The sequence below is a fragment of the Ceratotherium simum genome, chromosome 30, assembly GCF_057802395.1.
Source record: "Ceratotherium simum simum isolate JZ-2026a chromosome 30, ASM5780239v1, whole genome shotgun sequence".
In the NCBI taxonomy this organism is placed as follows: domain Eukaryota; kingdom Metazoa; phylum Chordata; class Mammalia; order Perissodactyla; family Rhinocerotidae; genus Ceratotherium; species Ceratotherium simum.
This window is the reverse complement of record NC_141929.1, coordinates 13,487,929-13,505,474: the sequence shown is the minus strand read 5'-3', so window position 1 is coordinate 13,505,474 and position 17,546 is coordinate 13,487,929. Positions and strand designations below refer to the sequence as shown.

At 54.4% G+C, this 17,546-nt stretch overlaps 2 protein-coding genes across 5 annotated transcripts in view; one reads left to right on the top strand and one right to left on the bottom strand.

Annotated features, from left to right (window-relative positions):
* Positions 1–9,345, top strand: part of ZNRF1 (zinc and ring finger 1) — a 100,398-nt gene extending 91,053 nt beyond the window's left edge. The window contains exons 3-5 of one of the 2 annotated variants that reach the window (XM_014792679.2): positions 5,197–5,302; positions 7,010–7,101; positions 8,694–9,345. In XM_014792679.2, the coding sequence (XP_014648165.1) occupies positions 5,197–5,302; positions 7,010–7,067 (164 nt within the window). In that variant the 3' untranslated portion in view covers positions 7,068–7,101; positions 8,694–9,345. Of the gene's footprint in view, positions 1–5,196; positions 5,303–7,009; positions 7,102–8,357 lie in introns of both variants that reach the window. The other variant, XM_004437112.3, reaches the window with a different exon arrangement.
* A 1,818-nt stretch (positions 9,346–11,163) lies between these two features.
* LDHD (lactate dehydrogenase D) lies at positions 11,164–17,127 on the bottom strand. Of its 3 annotated transcripts, XM_004437111.3 has the most exons (11): positions 17,011–17,127; positions 16,020–16,132; positions 15,632–15,773; positions 15,264–15,405; positions 14,968–15,127; positions 14,440–14,639; positions 14,217–14,345; positions 14,006–14,133; positions 13,286–13,376; positions 13,094–13,205; positions 12,607–13,000 (listed from the first exon to the last, which is right to left on the bottom strand). In XM_004437111.3, exons 1-11 carry the CDS (start codon positions 17,080–17,082, stop codon positions 12,835–12,837), a joined length of 1,455 nt encoding a protein of 484 aa, XP_004437168.1. In that variant the 5' UTR covers positions 17,083–17,127; the 3' UTR covers positions 12,607–12,834. The 3 variants fall into 3 exon arrangements, with proteins under 3 accessions (XP_087276057.1, XP_004437168.1, XP_087276056.1); XM_087419931.1 differs by lacking the exon at positions 12,607–13,000 and adding an exon at positions 11,164–11,572 and having other exon boundaries at positions 15,264–15,773; XM_087419930.1 differs by having other exon boundaries at positions 15,264–15,773.
* Positions 17,128–17,546: the final 419 nt, after the last annotated feature.

Sequence of the window (17,546 nt, the reverse complement as noted above, 5' to 3'; positions counted from 1 at the left end):
GGACAGCTAAGCCCCGTAGTGGCACTCAGAGGGCATCAGTGCAGCTCCATAAATCTGCCCTGTCCACTCTGAGCACCTAGGTTCCTTCACCCCGCCTTGGGCTCCCCATGCACATTCACAAAAAGAGAAGGATCTGAAGCTGTCTGTGAGATGGGTCCTGTTTTCTAGCCCCAAGAGAAGAGACCCTGTCGCCTGGTCTTTTAAGGAAAGGTGTCAAGGTGGCCAAGTGGAAGGAACTGGGCTTGGGAGTCATGGCCACTTACCAGCCACATGAGCTGATCCAAAGACCCTCTCAGGGTCTTTAGGATTCATTGAGATGTGTCTGAAGTTTCTGGCATATAGCTGGCCCCAGAGAAGTGAGGGCTCTTTTTTCTCCTCCTCCTAGATCTCTTTTCTTTGACAAAGGGCAGCTGTCAGAAGTGCGACCCCTGTGTCTCAGGGAGGGAGCAGAAGTATGCCACCACCTCCTACCCCCAGCCCTGTCACAGGCGTCACTCCTCCTGTTTTCATGCCAGAGAGCCTTGCCTTCCACTCTGGTTTGGTTCCCTGGTCTAGTTGGAGGGATAGGCATTGGCATCACCTAGCACCACCCCCAGCCAGGCCAAACATACTTGCAAACACCCCCTTGGGCAGTGACATTGGCTTTGCACAAGGATATCAGGAAGCTTGGAAGGGGCCTGGGAGGCAGTAAGAGAAAGGCAGACAGCACAGCTTCATTCCTGTGTTCTCATCAACTAGCATTGGTTGAGCCCCCCTGCTCTGGGGACCTGGGGGTGCATTTGAATCCATCTGCAGAGTGGCTTCCACTTGTGCCAGGCTCGGGGTCCTCAGCTTTGTGCTGTGAGGTGCTCCAACAATGGGCAGCAGGCTCCCATCAGAAGAGTGGAAGTCTTGTTGGAACCAGTTGATAGCCAATCTTCAGCTTCAGCCATTTCCACTCCCCTGCTAGACTCCCAGGGACATCTGGGGGCTGCTGATTCCCAGAGCCCCAGGGGCTGGCACAGGAAGTTTTACTCAACCCACTCAGGCCTGTTGCGGGATTTGTGCTCCTCCTGCCTTCCACTGTGGGAAGAAGGCTGCTCCCTGGGCACTGCACAGGGTGTGGGCACTCCTGCTTCCCCACACCACGCCATCGGTTCCAAGCCCCGGACGCTTCCCATCTCAGGAACCTTAAGGCAGCCTTTTGCAGCCAGGGCTCTCAGTCCCAGTGAAATGTGTTGCCCGCTGTGTGCCAGCCTGGCAGGGCAGCTGCACAGTTTAGTGCTTCCCACCAGCACTGCAGACCCAGGCTGGCTGGTAAGGCACAACACTGCACTGTGGTGAAAATGCTTTGTAAAGTGTTGTGTGGTGGTAATCGATTGTTAGTAAGAGAAGGCTGCATCTGAGTTTCATGTGCTCAGGTCTGAGTCCTTGAGTGCACCATAAGATAAGAAAATCAACCACCCTTGCACTTCCCATCCCTTCCTCTTAGCCTGGTGATATCCAGCATGAAAAGAGAGGAGAGTCAAGGCCAATCCTACTGAAGAAGCAAACCCCAAGCCTCGTCTGGCTCCCTGCCCTGTATCTCAGTCACCTCTAAGCAAGGGGCCAGGGACCACATAGACCCTCCCAAAGCTGACAGACAGGACAGAGAGAGCACAGCCAGTGCAGAAAGCTGTTTGGGACCCAGGGAGTTCTAACTTGCCCTCTGGGCTCACAGCTAAGTTACCAACCAGTAGGGGAAAATGCAAGGGGACACTAATCCTGCATCAGTAATGTTGCGGCACTCCTGAGGAAGTCATCCATAAGTGTGGAGAGGAGCCCATGAAAGGGGGCTTGATCCTAGACTCCCACTTTATAGATGAGGTCCCGAGACAAGAGAGTGGGAAATGAATGCCCAAGAATATCTCCAGTATGACTCTGCCTTCTCAAAGCTAGGCTGTATTTCCTCCCATCTTTATTGGGAGTTTTTCCTCCAATAGTTTATTATGGAAGACGTAAAACACACAGCAAAGTGGAGGGTTTTGCAGTGAACACCCAAATCCCCACCACCTGGAGTCTATATTATACTATACTTGCTCTGTCACGTATCTCCTTGCACCAATCCATCTTATCCTTTTGATGCATTTCAAAGGAAGATGAAAACACCTGTGTTTCTTTATTGGGGTTTTTAATGATAAAAATAATGCATGTTCAAACAAACAATTCAAAGTATATAAAAATATTTTTCTTGTACTCCCCCTTTCCTCCACACTATTAAGGTATGTGTATCCTTCCAGATTTTTTTCTGTGCTTACACAAACATATATATACACACAAATATTTAAATATGTATGGTATCCGTGCTTTAAAAAAAACAAGATCATAACCCTTTTATTGACCTGCCACTTGCCACGTTTTGGAGTCTGAGGTTACACTCCAATGGCAGACTGACTATATGCCGTTTGCTTTTTCTGTTTGTGTTGCCCTTTCAGGTGGGCCTTTAGGCTAGGCAGATCTTAACAGAGAAAATGACCACAGGTTGTCCTGGTGGCCGGGAAGCTGAGATTGACTTCTCTCACAGCTCATGTGCACGGGGACTTAAGTATTGAATCGATTCTACCTTAGGCTTTTTCCTTGGGATCCCTGGTCAGGGACTTTCAGTTACCGTAGCCTTCTAGGCCGTGAAGAGCCCTCATTTTATGGGCCCCAGATGTTTCCCTTACCACCAAAGTAATCAGAGGGCACAAAGAAATAGTGGTGAATGAGGGCACCAAGCAGAAAGTCCCAGGCCCTGCACTCCCATTCACGAGCCCTCTGACTTAGGCAAGATCTTAGACTACTCCGGCTCCAGTATCCCCATTTGCAAAATGGGAATAACACCATGTGCCTTGCCTGGCTCGTAAGATTGTGAGGCTCAGTTAAACACACACACAATCTCAGTGTGTAAAATCTTTTAGTAGTGGGGAATTGATCCCGCTTCAAGCTCTCCTTTCTTCACATCCATAACCCTGCTCTCTTGGTATTTCTCCTGTGGTTTTGAGAACTTCTGGGTCACCTTTTGCTTACTTCACGTATTTCACCTGCCTTTCACGTATTAGAGTTAACCTGGGTTCTGTAGTCTGCCTTCTTTGGATTTCAGTCTAAACTTTCCCCTGGACAATCTCTTTATCCCACATTTACACGTCATGCACATCTCTCTTCTAAACCCCAGATCTAGACTTGAACGGACTCCTGGAGGTTTCCATTGACATGTCCCAGTGGAGACACCTGGTCGATACCTCCCACCCAACTCTAAATTGATCACTTGCTTCCCATGTCCTCCTTCTCCTGGGTCCCTCTCTTGGTGATGAGTGCCTGCTATTTGCCCAGCTGCCCTCTTTTGCGAGCCCTTCCTCCCTTCCTGCCCCCATTGCTAGTGCAGGCCTTGAGTTCATCTCTCCTACACAGCTGTGTCGGCCTCCAGAGTGGGGTCCACATCTGTGGGCTCTTCCAATCCATTCTCCAGTAGTTTCCAGAGACCAGATGTGATTGAGAGCATCTCCAGGGCCTGTCAGTGAACCAGATAAAGCCCAGGTGCCACAGCAGGACACGAGTCTGTCCCGGGGAAGTTGGCTTCTTCCCCCCACCCCCACCCCCCAAGGCCCCAGGAGTCTCTCTGCTCCTGCCATAGCAAACTTCCTGCAGTTCCCAGGTGTGCAGGTACTGTTCCCTTTAGCCCGGAATATCCTTCCCTGAAGAGTCCTCACCCCAATGAGGTATCTTCCATATCTCTCACACCTGGGCCTCTATGCATCGTGAGACTTTCTAGAAATTCCTCTGCTGTTCATTTCCATTTTCTTGTTCAGCCTCCCCTGTTAGACTGTGAGCTTCTTGAATCCTGAGACCGTGGCCTCGTCACTGAGTTGCCAGTGCCCAGAATGTCATAGAATTTTAATAAAGGACTGCTGACTTGGCTGTGGTGCTCTCCCTCTTCTCCTTGGGCTTTTCCAATCATGGCTTTGCTAGGGGTCCATGGTGTGCAGTAGCTTCCTTCCATTCGTTCTTTTTTGTGTGGGAGTGGCAGGTCTTTTTTCTTTTTTTAATTTGAGTTGTGCAATTTAGTAGCACTTAGGACATTCACAGTGTTGTGCAACCACCATCTCTATCTAGTTACAAACATTTCATCACCCCAAAAGAAAACCTCTTGCATGATTCCACTTATACAAGATATCTAAAATAGTGAACCTCATAGAACCATAGAACAGAATGGTGGTTGCCAGGAGCTGAGGGGAAAGAGAAATGGAGAATCGCTATTCAACGGGGATAAAGTTTCAGTTATGCAAGATGAATAAGTTCTAGAGATCTGCTGCACAACATTGTGCCTATAGTTGACAATACTGTACTATACACTTAAAAGTCTGTTAAGAGGGTAGACTTCATGTTAAGTGTTCTCACCACAAAAAAAAAGAGAAAAAGAAAACTCCTTAAACAGTCACTTGCCATTCCCTCCTGCCCCTAGCCCCTGATTAACTTTTTGTCTCTATGAATTTGCCTATTCTGGACATTTCATATAGTGGAATCATATAGTAGGTGGCCTTTTATGTCTGGCTTTTTTCACTTATCACAATATTTTTGAGGTTCATTGACATTGTAGCATGCATCACTTCATTCCTTTTCATGGCTGAGTAATATTCCATTCTATGGATACACCACATTTTGTTTATCCATTCGCCAGTTGGTGGACATTTAGGTTGTTTCCACCTTTTGGCTATTGAGTAATGCTGCTGTGGACATGCATGTACAAATATTTGCTAGAATACCTGTTTCTCCCATTCATTCTTACCTCGTACCACTCTCCCCGTCACCATATTGTTCCAAACCAGAAATCAGTGCGCCTGGTCTTTGTGTATGTTGAGGGGAAATGTGTGTTCGGGAAACAATATGCCTCATGCTGCCTCTGCTGTGTGTCTATCCCTCTCCAAGCCTTTTTCGTCCTCCATCCCCTGGGCTACTTTTTGGTGATTAGTCCCATTTTGTCTTTGGATAATTAACGTGTGGTGTGCATGTCTTGTCTGCAGTGAGGGCCTTCAGGCCAAGGTCCTTGGGCTTCTGTGTCCCCTACTTGGGCTTCTGTGTTCCTGGCACACTTTAGGGGACCCAAGCAGTCCCAACCAGTTCCTAGCCCCATGCCTGCTTTGTGCCACCTGCCTGCTGGTGACTGACCCTCTCCCACTCTCTCCTGTCCCCTCTTTGCAGATGACGTGCTGACTAAAGATGCGGGTGAGTGTGTGATCTGCCTGGAGGAGCTGCTTCAGGGGGACACAATAGCCAGGCTGCCCTGCCTGTGCATTTATCACAAAAGGTACAAGAGAGCCAGCAGGGCCAGCTCAGCTGCATCCCAGATCCCAGGGGGCTCCTTCCAGAACTGCAGGTTAGGGGAGAGAAGGGCAGGCCCTCATCACTAGCCATTCTGTCCCCTCGGGTTGCGGGACAACCCTTCCTCCCTCAAGGGCTCAGTGGGATCCAGGCAGAGGCCAGCAGACAGGAAAGTCTGAACATGCTGAGTGTAGGGCTGAGCGGAATTTCCCAAGGTTTTGCGCTGGTTTGATGGCCTGGGTGGTGGGGGCTGATGGGGAGACCTGTGGGGCCCCACAGGTTGGATGCACTTAGCATCCCACCAAGCCAAAGATTCCTTTCTCTGGAAAGTTGATTCTCCATCCGTCTCCCTGAGCCTTTTTTTCCTCCATGGGCCCCTCTGCTCCGTGGGGTGAGGACCTTGATTTGTGCAAGAGGGGCATCATGGAGGGGTGTGCTTGCTGCCCCTGCATCCGCCTGTTCTCCCCAGAGGGCCAGGAGGCAGCAACAGCCACTGCCTATGGGGCCACGGCACTGAAAGCCGCTATAATTAGCAGGGCTGAGATTTATCCTCGGGCTCCAGCATGAGCCTCGATCTTGTTTCCAACTGGAAAGAAGACACCTTCTTACCCAAGACAAGAGGACGCTCTGTGCTGCCTGTGGCCACCACCTGCTCTCAGCTCCTTGAGCCCTGAGGTTCTTCCTGAACGGGCTTTTCCAAAGCCTGACCCACGGAGCCACTGGCCAGGGCGACTGTGGTGCCTGCACTTGGATGTGGCTGATGCAGGGAAGGCTCAAGGTTGGCCTGGGGGAGGAAGTCTTGGTCTGGGCCCAGCACAGACTGCTGCAGTGTCCTGGGGAGGCACCAGCCAGAACCAGAAGAAAGGAATCTTTGGCTCTGGGGGAGAATTATGCAAATTATCTGTCTGGTTCCTGTCTTTGAAAATACCCAGATGTTGGTTTATAAATCAGAAAGCTGTCTTGGGGCAATCTCTGTTCCCTCTCTGATTCAGACAGTCCTTTCTATAAACACTGAAGACGAGGGTTTCACTGTCAGCCTCCTCTCTGGCTCTCCATGGCAATGTCACTGAGCCAGAGGGCCATCTTCCCCTTCCCACCTTCTCCGGGGAGGGCTAGATGCCAGCTGCCGACCACAGCCAACGGAGCCAGGTAGAGCTTAAGGGTCTCCTGAGAAGTCACCCACCAGGGAGGGAGCCTCGAGGCTGCTCCTTTGACCCAGGAGAGGGCTCTCTCAGGACTCCAGAGCTCAGAGTAGTGGCCAGCCTGCCAGTCTTTGTTCCCACGTACCTGCCCTTCAAGCCTTAGAGATAGTTGACTAGCTGCCCTGCACATGCCGCCCACTCCCACCTTCTTACCTAGTAGCTGTTGCCATCCTCCTGGGCTCCACGCAGGTAAGGTCTTGGTCCCTCTCAAGTCCACACTCCCCCCTTCCTGCAGCGCTCAGATCCACCCCCATCCTGTACCCACCACACTAGGCTGGCTGCCCCCAGCTGAGCCAAGATTAGTCTTAATGTTCTCCTTCCTTCCTGCTTGCAGAAAGTGGGTGTCTGGGGACAGCCTTGTTTTCCCCTGGGGTCCTCTCAGGCAAGATTTAGGAAACTTCTGCTCAGAAACCTGACCCTTGGAGCCGGCCCCCTCAGGAGTGGCATGGTCAGCGGGTAATGTGTTTCCCCCTGCTGCCTCCCCGCCTCAGTTGCATAGACTCCTGGTTTGAAGTGAACAGATCTTGTCCAGAACACCCGGCAGACTGACCCTTCTGGGCTCGCTTGCTGACTCCTCTCAAAGGTGAGCCCGTGGTTGGGGGTGCTCTGGGCTCAAGGTTTGGGGCAGAGTCCCTCCGGGGCCTGGAGGTGGGGCTGAGTTGCCCTTACACACCCCACTGAGAAGGGAGCAGGGGGAGAAGGGAGTGTCTTAGCAGTTAGTGGTCCCATAAGGGGAAAGATGATTCCCTGGGAAGGATGAGAGATACAAACTCGCAATTATGAAGAAGAACTTGCTCAGTAGAGTTAGATTATTTGGGGAAAAGACCAGTATATTCCAGACGCCCAGGGTGAATCTCCCTGAAGAAGGTCAGAAAGATCCCCTCGGAATGTGCCAGGCGGGAGAAGCTCTGGGACCGACACTGGGTTTGCAGCCCAGCTCTGCCTCATGCTCGTGGGGTGGCTGGGGCAGGTCCTCACCTCTTGGGTCTCTGCTTTTTCTTTGGGGACAGGGATAATCTCGCTCCCCATCCCTGTGTGGACATCACACTTACTAAACAAGACAGTCTGTGGTACGGTGCGTTGCCCCCTGCTGTGCTTGTCAGCAATAATTTCTCTGCTGGTTCTTCCTGGTTCTGGCCTCCCTCACCCCCACTTCCAGATGAATCTGAGGCCTCCAGGCCAGACTCGGCCCCACCCACCCCACAGCACAGGGCCCCGATTCCACAGCAGGCCAGCACAACTAACCTCCTCCCCGAAATGTGCACACGTGTTCCTCAGTGTAATGTCCGGTCTGACCTCTCCATTTCTTCCCCAGGGCACCTTGCTTTACTGCTGACCATCCTCTCCTGTCCCCCATCCTACCTGTCCCTTCCGAGTTCTGGGCTGGCACTTTCTTTTTTCTGGCAAACAGATAAAACCCCCAGAGAAACCAAAACCCTGACTCCACCTCATCTCACATCTAAAGGTTTTGGGGCCTCTTTTCTTTCCTGTCTCTCTCTCTCTGTTTTTTTGTTTTCTTTTGTTCTTTGTTAGGTTTATTTTATTTATTCCAAGTAAACTCTCAGAACAGCTGATGATGTCAGACAGATCAGGGACATTTGATCTTTTTACCTTCCCCCCAAAAACTGCGGACATGGGGAGAAGAAAAAGCGAGGGTGAGCGTGAGGAGAGGGAGTGGAGCCTGGCTCTGGTGTGCGAGTGCAAATTCCCGGCATGATGTTTGGCTTCGGTGGGGCCCCCCAGACCAGAACCACAGACGCCCTGGCCTGGCCTCAGCAGGATGCACGCGGCTGGCCTCGGGCCCAACGGAGCGCGACTTATGTATTACGGTCCACACAGGGACAGCCAGCCCTGTTCCTGAGAGGAGGCATCGGACACTGGGGCAGAGCTGAGCTGGGGACACCAGTGGGAACAGGGCACCCCTTCTGCACTGACTTCCAGAGAATGTTCTCCCTTTCTCCCTGAGGACACCAAATTGGATGAGAGCGAATTTGGGAGAAGAAAGAATCAACCGCTATCCTTCCCCTCACCCCTCATCCCAGGAGGGAAAGGGCATTTTCTTTTTCACCTTTGAAAGGCATTGTGGGTCTGTCTCTAAAGTGTTTACAAAAAAAAAAATTATAAAAAAACAAAAAGTCTAGTGTCGACTGGTGTTTTCCCTCGTGATGTTTACAGATTGCTGTCTGCTGCCCAGCTAGAACCCACTCAGTGACAGAAACGAACAGAGCCAGGTCCTCACCACACGTGTTCTGATGGCGTGGGAGCACGCCGTCCCATTCCTGGCACCCCTGTCAGCCCACTCCATCACCAACCGCTCTGCCTTGGTTTTTTTTTTTTTCCCCAGTTTCTGGCTAGGTTGTGCATTTTTCTCCCCTTGGGACCCTGATATCTTGACCTCATTGCCAAAAAACAACCCATCGAGGACCTTTTCCGCCTCCATTCTCATTTCTTCTCTCCTCTTCCCTCCTGGTTCTGGTCAGTTCAGAGGATTTAACAATCACAAGTGTCCTGCAAAAATGCCTGAACATTTTTCTTAGACCCTTGTGGATTTTTTTTTCCAGAAAACTTAAACAAAGACTTTAATTAAAGGAATATGTACAGCTACCCCTGTTTTCAGGCACTCTGAGAACATTTTAGCCGTTGATGTTCACACGTGGCATCAGCCCATGCAAGATAGGTTTCTGTATTTATATATTAAAATACAAAAAAAAACTTATAAAATGTTTAAAAAAATGTTCAAAGCTGGGGAAAAGCTTTCTTCATTAGTCAAGGTGTTTTGATATGGTATTAAAATAATGTCTAATAAAAGATGCACTGTGTGACTTTATTTTAATGAAGTATTATTAAACAATCAAGAATTGTGGGGGTTGAAGGCCTGTCCCCCACTCCCTCACCCACCTCATTAGCCTGCCTTCAGGCTACTACTTGGGGCTGCAGGTGGGTGAAGTGGTTCTCAGAGCAGTCATGCCTGTGTAGAGGGAATGTGGCAGGTCAGACCCGAGTCCTACAGGTCTACTGACCCTCTCAAGCATCATGGAATTAATCTGACATCTCATGTGGAGTGGTTGTGACAGAACTCTTCTGGAAAGGTCGGCGGGACAAAGATGGAGGCTGCAAAGATGCGAGTTTTTCCAGGTATTGGCCCAGACCCTGTCCCCCTTTCATCCTGGGCTCCCCATCCCACATCCTACCCTGCCTGTTGCTCAGTCCGAGTCTCAGTGCTGACTCATGGGCATGCTTCATTGAGGCCCTGGTTTGGGGCTGAGCCAGCTCAGAGCCCTTGAACTAGAACCAGCCACTCAGAGCTCACAAGAGTTGGCACACCTCAGGCTGGGCGGGAAGCTCAGGGCAGGGGCTAGCAGTGCACGCCTGGCCTCTGTCCCCGTGCCAGACAGGCTCCCAGAGTGGCATTCTAGAGCCTCCTGCAGAACCTGTGAAGGAAAGCTCTGGAAGGAGATGACTCCACACCTTCTCTGCTCTGCCCCTTCTCAGGCCTCCAGTGTGCTGTTGTCTCTGTGAGCTTTATAATCCCACCAGACCCTGGCTCTGCAGTCATTTTTCGTCAGACGCTTCCTGAAGCACCAACTCTGCAAGGCATTGCAGGGCGGTGGACAAACGTGAGCCAAGGCACAGGCACACTTGGCATGTTCAGAGAAATACTAAAGAAGAGTTTGTGGGTCTGAGCCTGGGCCTTAGCGTCACGTCCACCTGAGGTGGAGTCCCCAGGGACCGGCGATCGCCGTGGTGGCAAGAACATGGCCTCTACTTCTTGGCAGAATGATCTTGGGGAAACGACTTCATCTAAACTTCAGATTCTTCCCATGTGAAGTGGGGACAAAGTCACGCAGCTCAGAGGTCACCGTGAGGGTCAGAGAATCTGTCCAGAAGCTCCTGGCACGTGCATAACAGGCTCCCTTGTAGCTTTGTCACTGCAAAGAGCTCTGTTCTATTCACAGCACCTCCTGCTTCTGCCTGGCAACTGTGTCTCCCTGTTCTATATTTAATTCCTCCAGCAAAGCTGGCCCTGAAGGCAATCTCCTTACCTGACCCCTGGGCCTGCAGACAGGCCTGTGTGCCCACCTTGGTGGCTTAGGCCTAGTAGCCTTGGCAGCACCCTGGGTGAGCTGAGTGGTCGTGGGCCAGGTCGGGCAGGGCTGGAGCCCACGCTGGGTGCTATTCTAGGCTCCTGGGGCTGGTACTTATCCCCACCCCCAGCGACTTCCACTTCCACCTGGCACACTGCAGCCCTCTGTTGGCTGCCACGTCCTCCAACTTCAGACCCAGATTGCCAACTCCTGGGGTGGGGGTGGGACCGGGGTTGTCCAGGCTTCCCAGGTGGAACTAGTATCTGTTGTCCTCCATCTAGACAGCTCTCCCAAGCACTGCCTTTCTGGGAGGGGAGGAAAGGAGGAGCTGGGAGGTGGGTTCCACCCACTCCCTCTGCTAAGGGCCCAGCACACTTTGGGGAGCTTCTAGGACAGGAGCACCTCACTAAGACCATTCATTTAGTAGTTATTTAATGGTGTTGAGGTTTTTAGGAGAATGTCCTTATTCTTAGGAGATAGATGCTGAATTATATAGGTGAATGATGTCAAGAAGTGTGTAACTCAGTTCCAAATCGTTCCCCAAAAATACACAAAGCAAATAAGGCAAAAATATTCATTGTTGAATCTTCAGCGGCTGGTATTTCAGTGAACAGGATACTTGTTCTTTCAACTCTTCTGTAAGTTTGAAATTTTTCTTAATAAAAAATTGTGGGGAAATGGCCATTCACTGAGCACCTACTAGTTGCCAGGCACTGGGGGGCACATCAGGGAAAAGTAAGGGAGAAACCTGCCACTGCAGAATGCTCCCCTGGGAGGGGTCCCCTGGGAGGGCTGCGGGGCGGCAGGCAGGCAGGCAGCCTGTGCGGAAGGAAGGGGAGGGGACTGGTGAGCTATGTCTCCATGGAGTGTGCGCCGCTGTAGACGTTAGATGAGTGGGTTGGGAAGATGGCCAATGAGACTTGCCCCACACCACCTCTTGGCACAGCTACTGTTCCCATCCAGGGCAGCCTGGGAACAGAAATGTCACAGAGGAGCGAACTCTGGGCTCAGCACAGAGGAGGGTTCCAAAAACTCCTCAAGTAGGACTGAGAGTCCCTGAGCTGCCTCTGCCTAGGGCCTGAACAGCTGAGCAGGAGAGGTGAGGAGGGGCTGAGGGGTAGAGGCAGGGAAGGAGCTCAGAGGTGGCCTGGGAGAGTGGAGATGAGGCAAGATGGAGGGTGCTGCTGCCTCCTCTCAGCACCTTTCCTGAGGGGCCAACACCAGGGGGTGAGGGAGATGGGCCCGCACGATAGGCTCCTAGGACCTGCAAGGGGGTGGCGAGCTTAGAGACTGGCTTCCAGGATGCCATGCCCCTCCCCCTCCCTGGGAATTGGGGAGCCCAGGGATGAGAGCTGTAGGCCCCAGACAGGTGAGTGCTGGGGGCTCCTGCCCAGAGTAGGGGCTGTGGTGTCTGAGCTTTATGGTGTCGGGTGCCCTCTCGTGGGCTTAGGGCGAACGACTGCCGAGTAGCCCGGGCCAGGTATCCCAAGGCAGGGGCAGGCCCCAGGGTGACAGATCCTGACTTTGAGAACAAAAAAGGTGTTAGTAAATACATCACACCATGGAAAGGCATGGTACAAGGAGAATAACTTCATCTTCATTTTCAGTGATTGGTAGCAGCTGCTTGAAGAACATGATCAGAATGTTCTAAGGCCCAGTTCAGGCTGAGTGGGAGTCTGTCCTAAGTGATGTTGGCCATGGGCAGGTCCTCAAGCCCTGGGGTTCCTACAGGAGGAGCAGCTGGGATAGGGACCTGGGTTCCTGAAAGCAACCTTCCTCCTGTAGCCTGAGTACCGTCCCCTCCTCAGGCTGCAACAAGTCAGAGGGCAGGCCCGAAGGGACAGAGGACAAAGAACCTGGAGGAGGTTGGGAGGGCAGGCACGAGAGGCCATTCACAGGTGCTGCCTGCTTGTCTCCAGACAGCTGGAAATGGGGTTCAGGTTTATTTTGGGGGCCCCAAGGAGAAGACCTATCAATGTAGAGTGGGAGGTCCCTTCCCATACCAGGAAAGGAGTGTTTCTGTCACCAGGCAGGTGGAGTAGAGCTAAGGGTGCTGAGTCCTCAAGCTTTGTCCCCCAGCCCCCAGCAGTGGGGAGGTCCACTGGGGGCAGAAGGGAGGCAAAGACCCCTGCAGGGTCTGGGTAAAGGCAGAGCTGTGCTGTGGCATGAAGAAAGGTTCCAGAACAGGAGGTTCCATTTTCTGGGGGCTTGTGGGCCCGCTGCTTGCAGCCTCACAGCACCTTGCCTGGATTCATGAGGCCTCGGGGATCCAGTGCGGCCTTGAGCTGCCGCATGGTCTCCATACCCACGGCGCCCACCTCCTCCTGCAACAGCTGCCGCTTGCCCAGCCCAATGCCGTGTTCCCCAGTGCACGTCCCATGGAGTGCCAGTGCCCTCCTGGGAGGCAGTGGAAAAGAGAGCCTCAGCAAGGTGCTGCTCCCACCTCCCTCAGCTCTGCCCCCGCCTCCCCACCCCGGGCTTTGCTCTGACCTGCCCAGCTGTTCTGCAAAGGTCTTGGCTCTGTGGAGCTCCTCAGGGTCATCCGGGTCTATCAGCAGGGCGCAGTGGAAATTGCCATCGCCCACATGCCCAACAATGGCTCCTGAGGGCCCAGAGGACGGAGTTGCCTCCCTCAGCCCAGCCCTCCCCCCTCCCACCCCACCAGCAGTGGGCAGGCCAAACCTGTGAGTCCTGAGGCCTTCAGGTCCTCTGTGGTCTGCACCAGGATCTCCGGCAGCCGAGAGATGGGCACACACACGTCGGTGGAATAGCCCTGGGTCGGGGGCAGGCCTGTGAGGTTCGCGAGGTTCACCCCTCATTCCCTGCCTGCCCAGAGGTAAGTGGTCACTATGGTCAACGCTAAGAACAGGGCTGAGGGGGCTCAACCTCACAGAAACGTGCCTGCTCTTCTCTAGGCTCAGTTTCCCCCATACAACGACAATTGGCTGGGTGTGTTCTCCAGGTGTTGCCAGCAGAGGCTTCCACAGCTCTCACCTTGCTCCCCACCCCAGGCTATGGGCAGATTCCCCCAGCACCCCCACTACTGAGCCTTTGCATGTGCTGCCTGGAGCCCAGTCTCCCCCTTCCTGTAGGCTAACACCTTCCACTTCATCATCTCTTCCTCCAGGAGGCCTTCCCACTGTGTTCACGACTCCTAAGAGCACCATGCTGTGCCTGATCCGTCTCTGTGCCCCGGGCCTGGCTTACGGCAGGGGTTCCCTCAAAGATTTGGCAGACGACTGTGCTTTCCCTCTAGACAGTGTCTGAGAAACAGGTGGGGGGTGCAGGGATAGTGCTGTTGCAGTGGGCCTCAGCCTACTGCTCTGGACAGTAGAGTTGTAGGCTGAGGAAAGGGTCCATGGGCTGAGCCACCAGTCCCACCTCCACCCTGGCCCGGCTCACCTTGCAGCCCGGCCGCAGGGCCTGGACTGCGTACCAGGCGTTGTGCCGTGCTGCCCAGAGCCGGCTGCGCTCCTCAGCCCCCTTGGCCCAGGAGAAGTGGGAGGCTCCATTGTGCTGGGTGATCTCCTCTGCGGGGGCAGGGGATTGACAGTGGGCCCTACTGTGGGGCAGCCCATTGTTCCCCCGCTCCCCCAGCTGCCCCACAGCACACCTGCCCGCTGCAGCTGCTCCTCCAGGGCCCTCTCGGAGCCGTGGAACTCGAGGAAGAGTGTGGGTGCCACGGGGCAGCTCAGCTTGCTGTGCCTGTTGCAGGCATCCATCGAGACATCATCCAGGAACTCTGGGACCAAGGAGAGGGCAGGTGAGGTGAGGCCTGGCCTTCAAAGGGGGCCTCTTCTGGGGAGCCCACCTAGACTGCCCAGTCCCCAGCTCACCAATGCGGGCCACAGGCACTGCAGCTTGGAGGATGTGTACGGTGCTGTCCACAGCCGCCTGGACACTGGGGAATGCACAGGTGGCGGCCACTGTGGCCTCAGGGGCAGGGTGCAGGCGCAGGGTGGCAGCTGTGATAAGGCCCAGTGTCCCCTCAGAGCCCACGAAGAGCCCAGTGAGGTTGTAGCCGGCTGCACTCTTCCTGGGTCCAAAGGACACACAAGCTTGGTGAGTGCCCAGGCCATGTGACAACAGATTTCTGGCCAGAAGCCTGGAGCTGGAAGTGGGGGAACTGTCCCCCAGGCCCCTGCCAGGTGGGGATCTGAGCCCGAGTTCTGGGCTGGCCGCGTTGGCCCAGACTGCCGTCAAGGCAGACATTCCCTGGCACGGTCCAAATTGGCCTCGTGCAGGAAGAACAAACCCCAGTACCTTCAGCCTTGGCCCACCTGATAGAGTCTCTGAACCCTCAGAAGCCTGGCCCGCCTATCCAGGAGGTTAGGGAAATGGCAGAAATGGTAGAGGGAGCTCACCGGAAGTGACGGCCTGGGCCCGCGGTGTGAAGCAGCCGCCCGTCAGGCAGAACCACCTCCAAGTTCAGCACATTGTCCCGCATGGTACCGTAGCGCACCGTGTTGGTGCCTGAGGCCCCAGTGGCAGCCATGCCACAGAGAGAGGCATCTGCGCCTGGGTCTGGAGGGCAGAGTGCAGACAGAAAGCAGCCTGGGGTGGGCACCCAGAGGCAGAGCGTTCCCTTCAAGCCCCAGAAACAGCCCTGCCACCAGGAAGCCCTCAGGCCCCCAGGGAATGACCTTGAGTCCTAGCCTACCCACAGGAAACCAGAGGCCGCTGTCCCGCAAGTGGGTGTTGAGAGCTCTGCGTGTCACGCCAGGCTCCACTACCACAGAGAAGTCTTCTGCATTCAGCTCCAGGATTCGGTCCATGTGGGTCAGGTTGATGCAGACACCGCCCTGGCAGCAGGGGTGCCCAGGGCCGGCTGACCTTTGTTTCCTCCCAGGCCACAGCCCCCAGGACCCCCTGTCACAGCCGACCTCCCAGCAGCCAGACCAGAGCCCTGGGATGGCAAGTAAGGAGTGCTGGAGCTGGCTGACCAAGCTGTGTGTGGTGGAGGAGGCAGCCGCAAATGTGACAAGTGTGATGGGACCAGACCCTGGCTGGGGGAGGGGGCCACCATACCTGCACAGCACAGACTCCACCCTCAAGCCCGGTGCCTGTGCCAAATGGGATGATGGGCACGCCTTGGCCGTAGCACAGGGCTGCCAGCCGGCTGACCTGCTCCACATTCTGGGGCCACACCACGGCGTCCGGAGGTTGGCACCTAAAACCAGACCCTCAGCAATTTAGGGGAGTGTGGTACCCTCTGGCCCTGCTCGTGTTTCAAGGAGGCTGAAAGTGTTTCAGGGCCTGAGACTACACACTGGCAGAGGGGCAGAGAACACCCTTCTGGCTGGATGTGGAGGTGAGGCAGGAAATGCCAGAGCACCCTAAAACAGATGGTAGTGAAGAAGACATCCCACGGCCCTCAGGGGTCAGGGGCTCTGACCCAGGAGGGGGACCCCCACACCTGTGCACCGATTCGTCATGCCCGTGCTGCTCTCGGACCACAGCAGCGGTGGACACGTGGGGGCTTCCCACAACTGCTTTCAGAGCCTCCACAAAGTCCTTGCTGAGTTCACCCTATAGGGGAGAAACACATTGCCAGGGTCACTCAAAGACACCACCAGCCCTGGCCTGTGGCAGGCAGGAGGGATGGGAGCTGGAGTGAGAGAGGCGCTGTTAGCACCTCTGGCCTCCCCTGCCCCCCACTGACACCCCTCAGGGCCAGCACAGCTAGGCCTTGCCAGTGAACCCACTAGAACAAGCCCGCTCTACAGGAATGCCTCTTTCCAAACAGAACCATTGGGGTCAATGTTTCACTTCAGAAAACCCGTCACCCAGATGAAAATAAAACCAGATCCACTTTACAAAAGGGATGTCAATAGGGTTCCATGAAGTAGCCAGCCCTGCCTTAGTGGCTTGGAAAGGTTACTCATCTCTGTCCTTCCTCCAAGGCCAGCCAGCACAACCCCAGGCACTTGAGGGGCCACACAGCTTGATAAAGGAGGGACAGGAAGGACAAACTTCCACTGCCCCTCCGCTGAGGCGCGCCCCCCCACCAGGCCCCCACCTTGGCCAGGGGCTTGTAGGTCTCTTGGAGCCCTTCTGGGGATTTCTTCCCATTTTACAGTTGGGAATGAAGGCCAGCAAGTCAAGATGACAGAGCCTGGCCTAGAACCCAGGTCTGTGGCTCCCAGGCATTCTTTCAAAACGTGTATGTACTCAGGAGCCCCAAAGGGGCACCCTGGAGCCCACAAACCTTTCATTTGACACCCTGCAGCCCCACTTGAGGCAGCTTTGGGGGCCTCGGCCCATCTCACTCAACACCCACACTTGACACAGGGTGAGCCCAGTGATCCTCTGCTCAAGGTCAAGTTCGCACGGTGCTCCACCACCGAGCTCGGTGGGAACTTGGCATCAGGCTCCACCCTCCAGGGGGCTCCCCCACTCCTGCCTACCTGCGTCCCCCTGGAGCAGTAGCCCCTCCAGGGGAACAGCCCCCAGGTCGCAGTCCGGAGCAGGGAGGCCATGGCTGGCAGCTGCTCGAGCAGTGAAGGCACTGAGATGGGAGGCCAAGTGGACGCACCAGCCTATTGGCTATGCCGGGGGTGGGGCCTGCTTAAGGAGGTGCGGCCTTAAGGTGGCCCTGCCAGACCTTGCTGAGTCAGATACTTCTGTGGGCGCCAGGGTCAGTGCTCCTAAAAGAGAGGTGAGGCTTATCTGACACAAAAGGAAATAGGATAGCGGCCACTCCCTGGCTTAAAGCTCCGCGATAGCTTCTCATGGTCCTTGAAACAAACGCACAGTCTTTGTCATGGCCTTAAAGGTCCTGCCGGTTCCCGCTGACCTCTCCATATACCCAGCTTCCTTCCAATCTCCTCTTTGGCCCCCAAGCTCCAGTTTCCCCTTCAGTTCCTGAATACCCTAAGCTCCAGCCAGATCTGGGCCTTGGCACCCTCAGCCTGGAGCAGTCTCCAGATTTTCCACCTGGCTG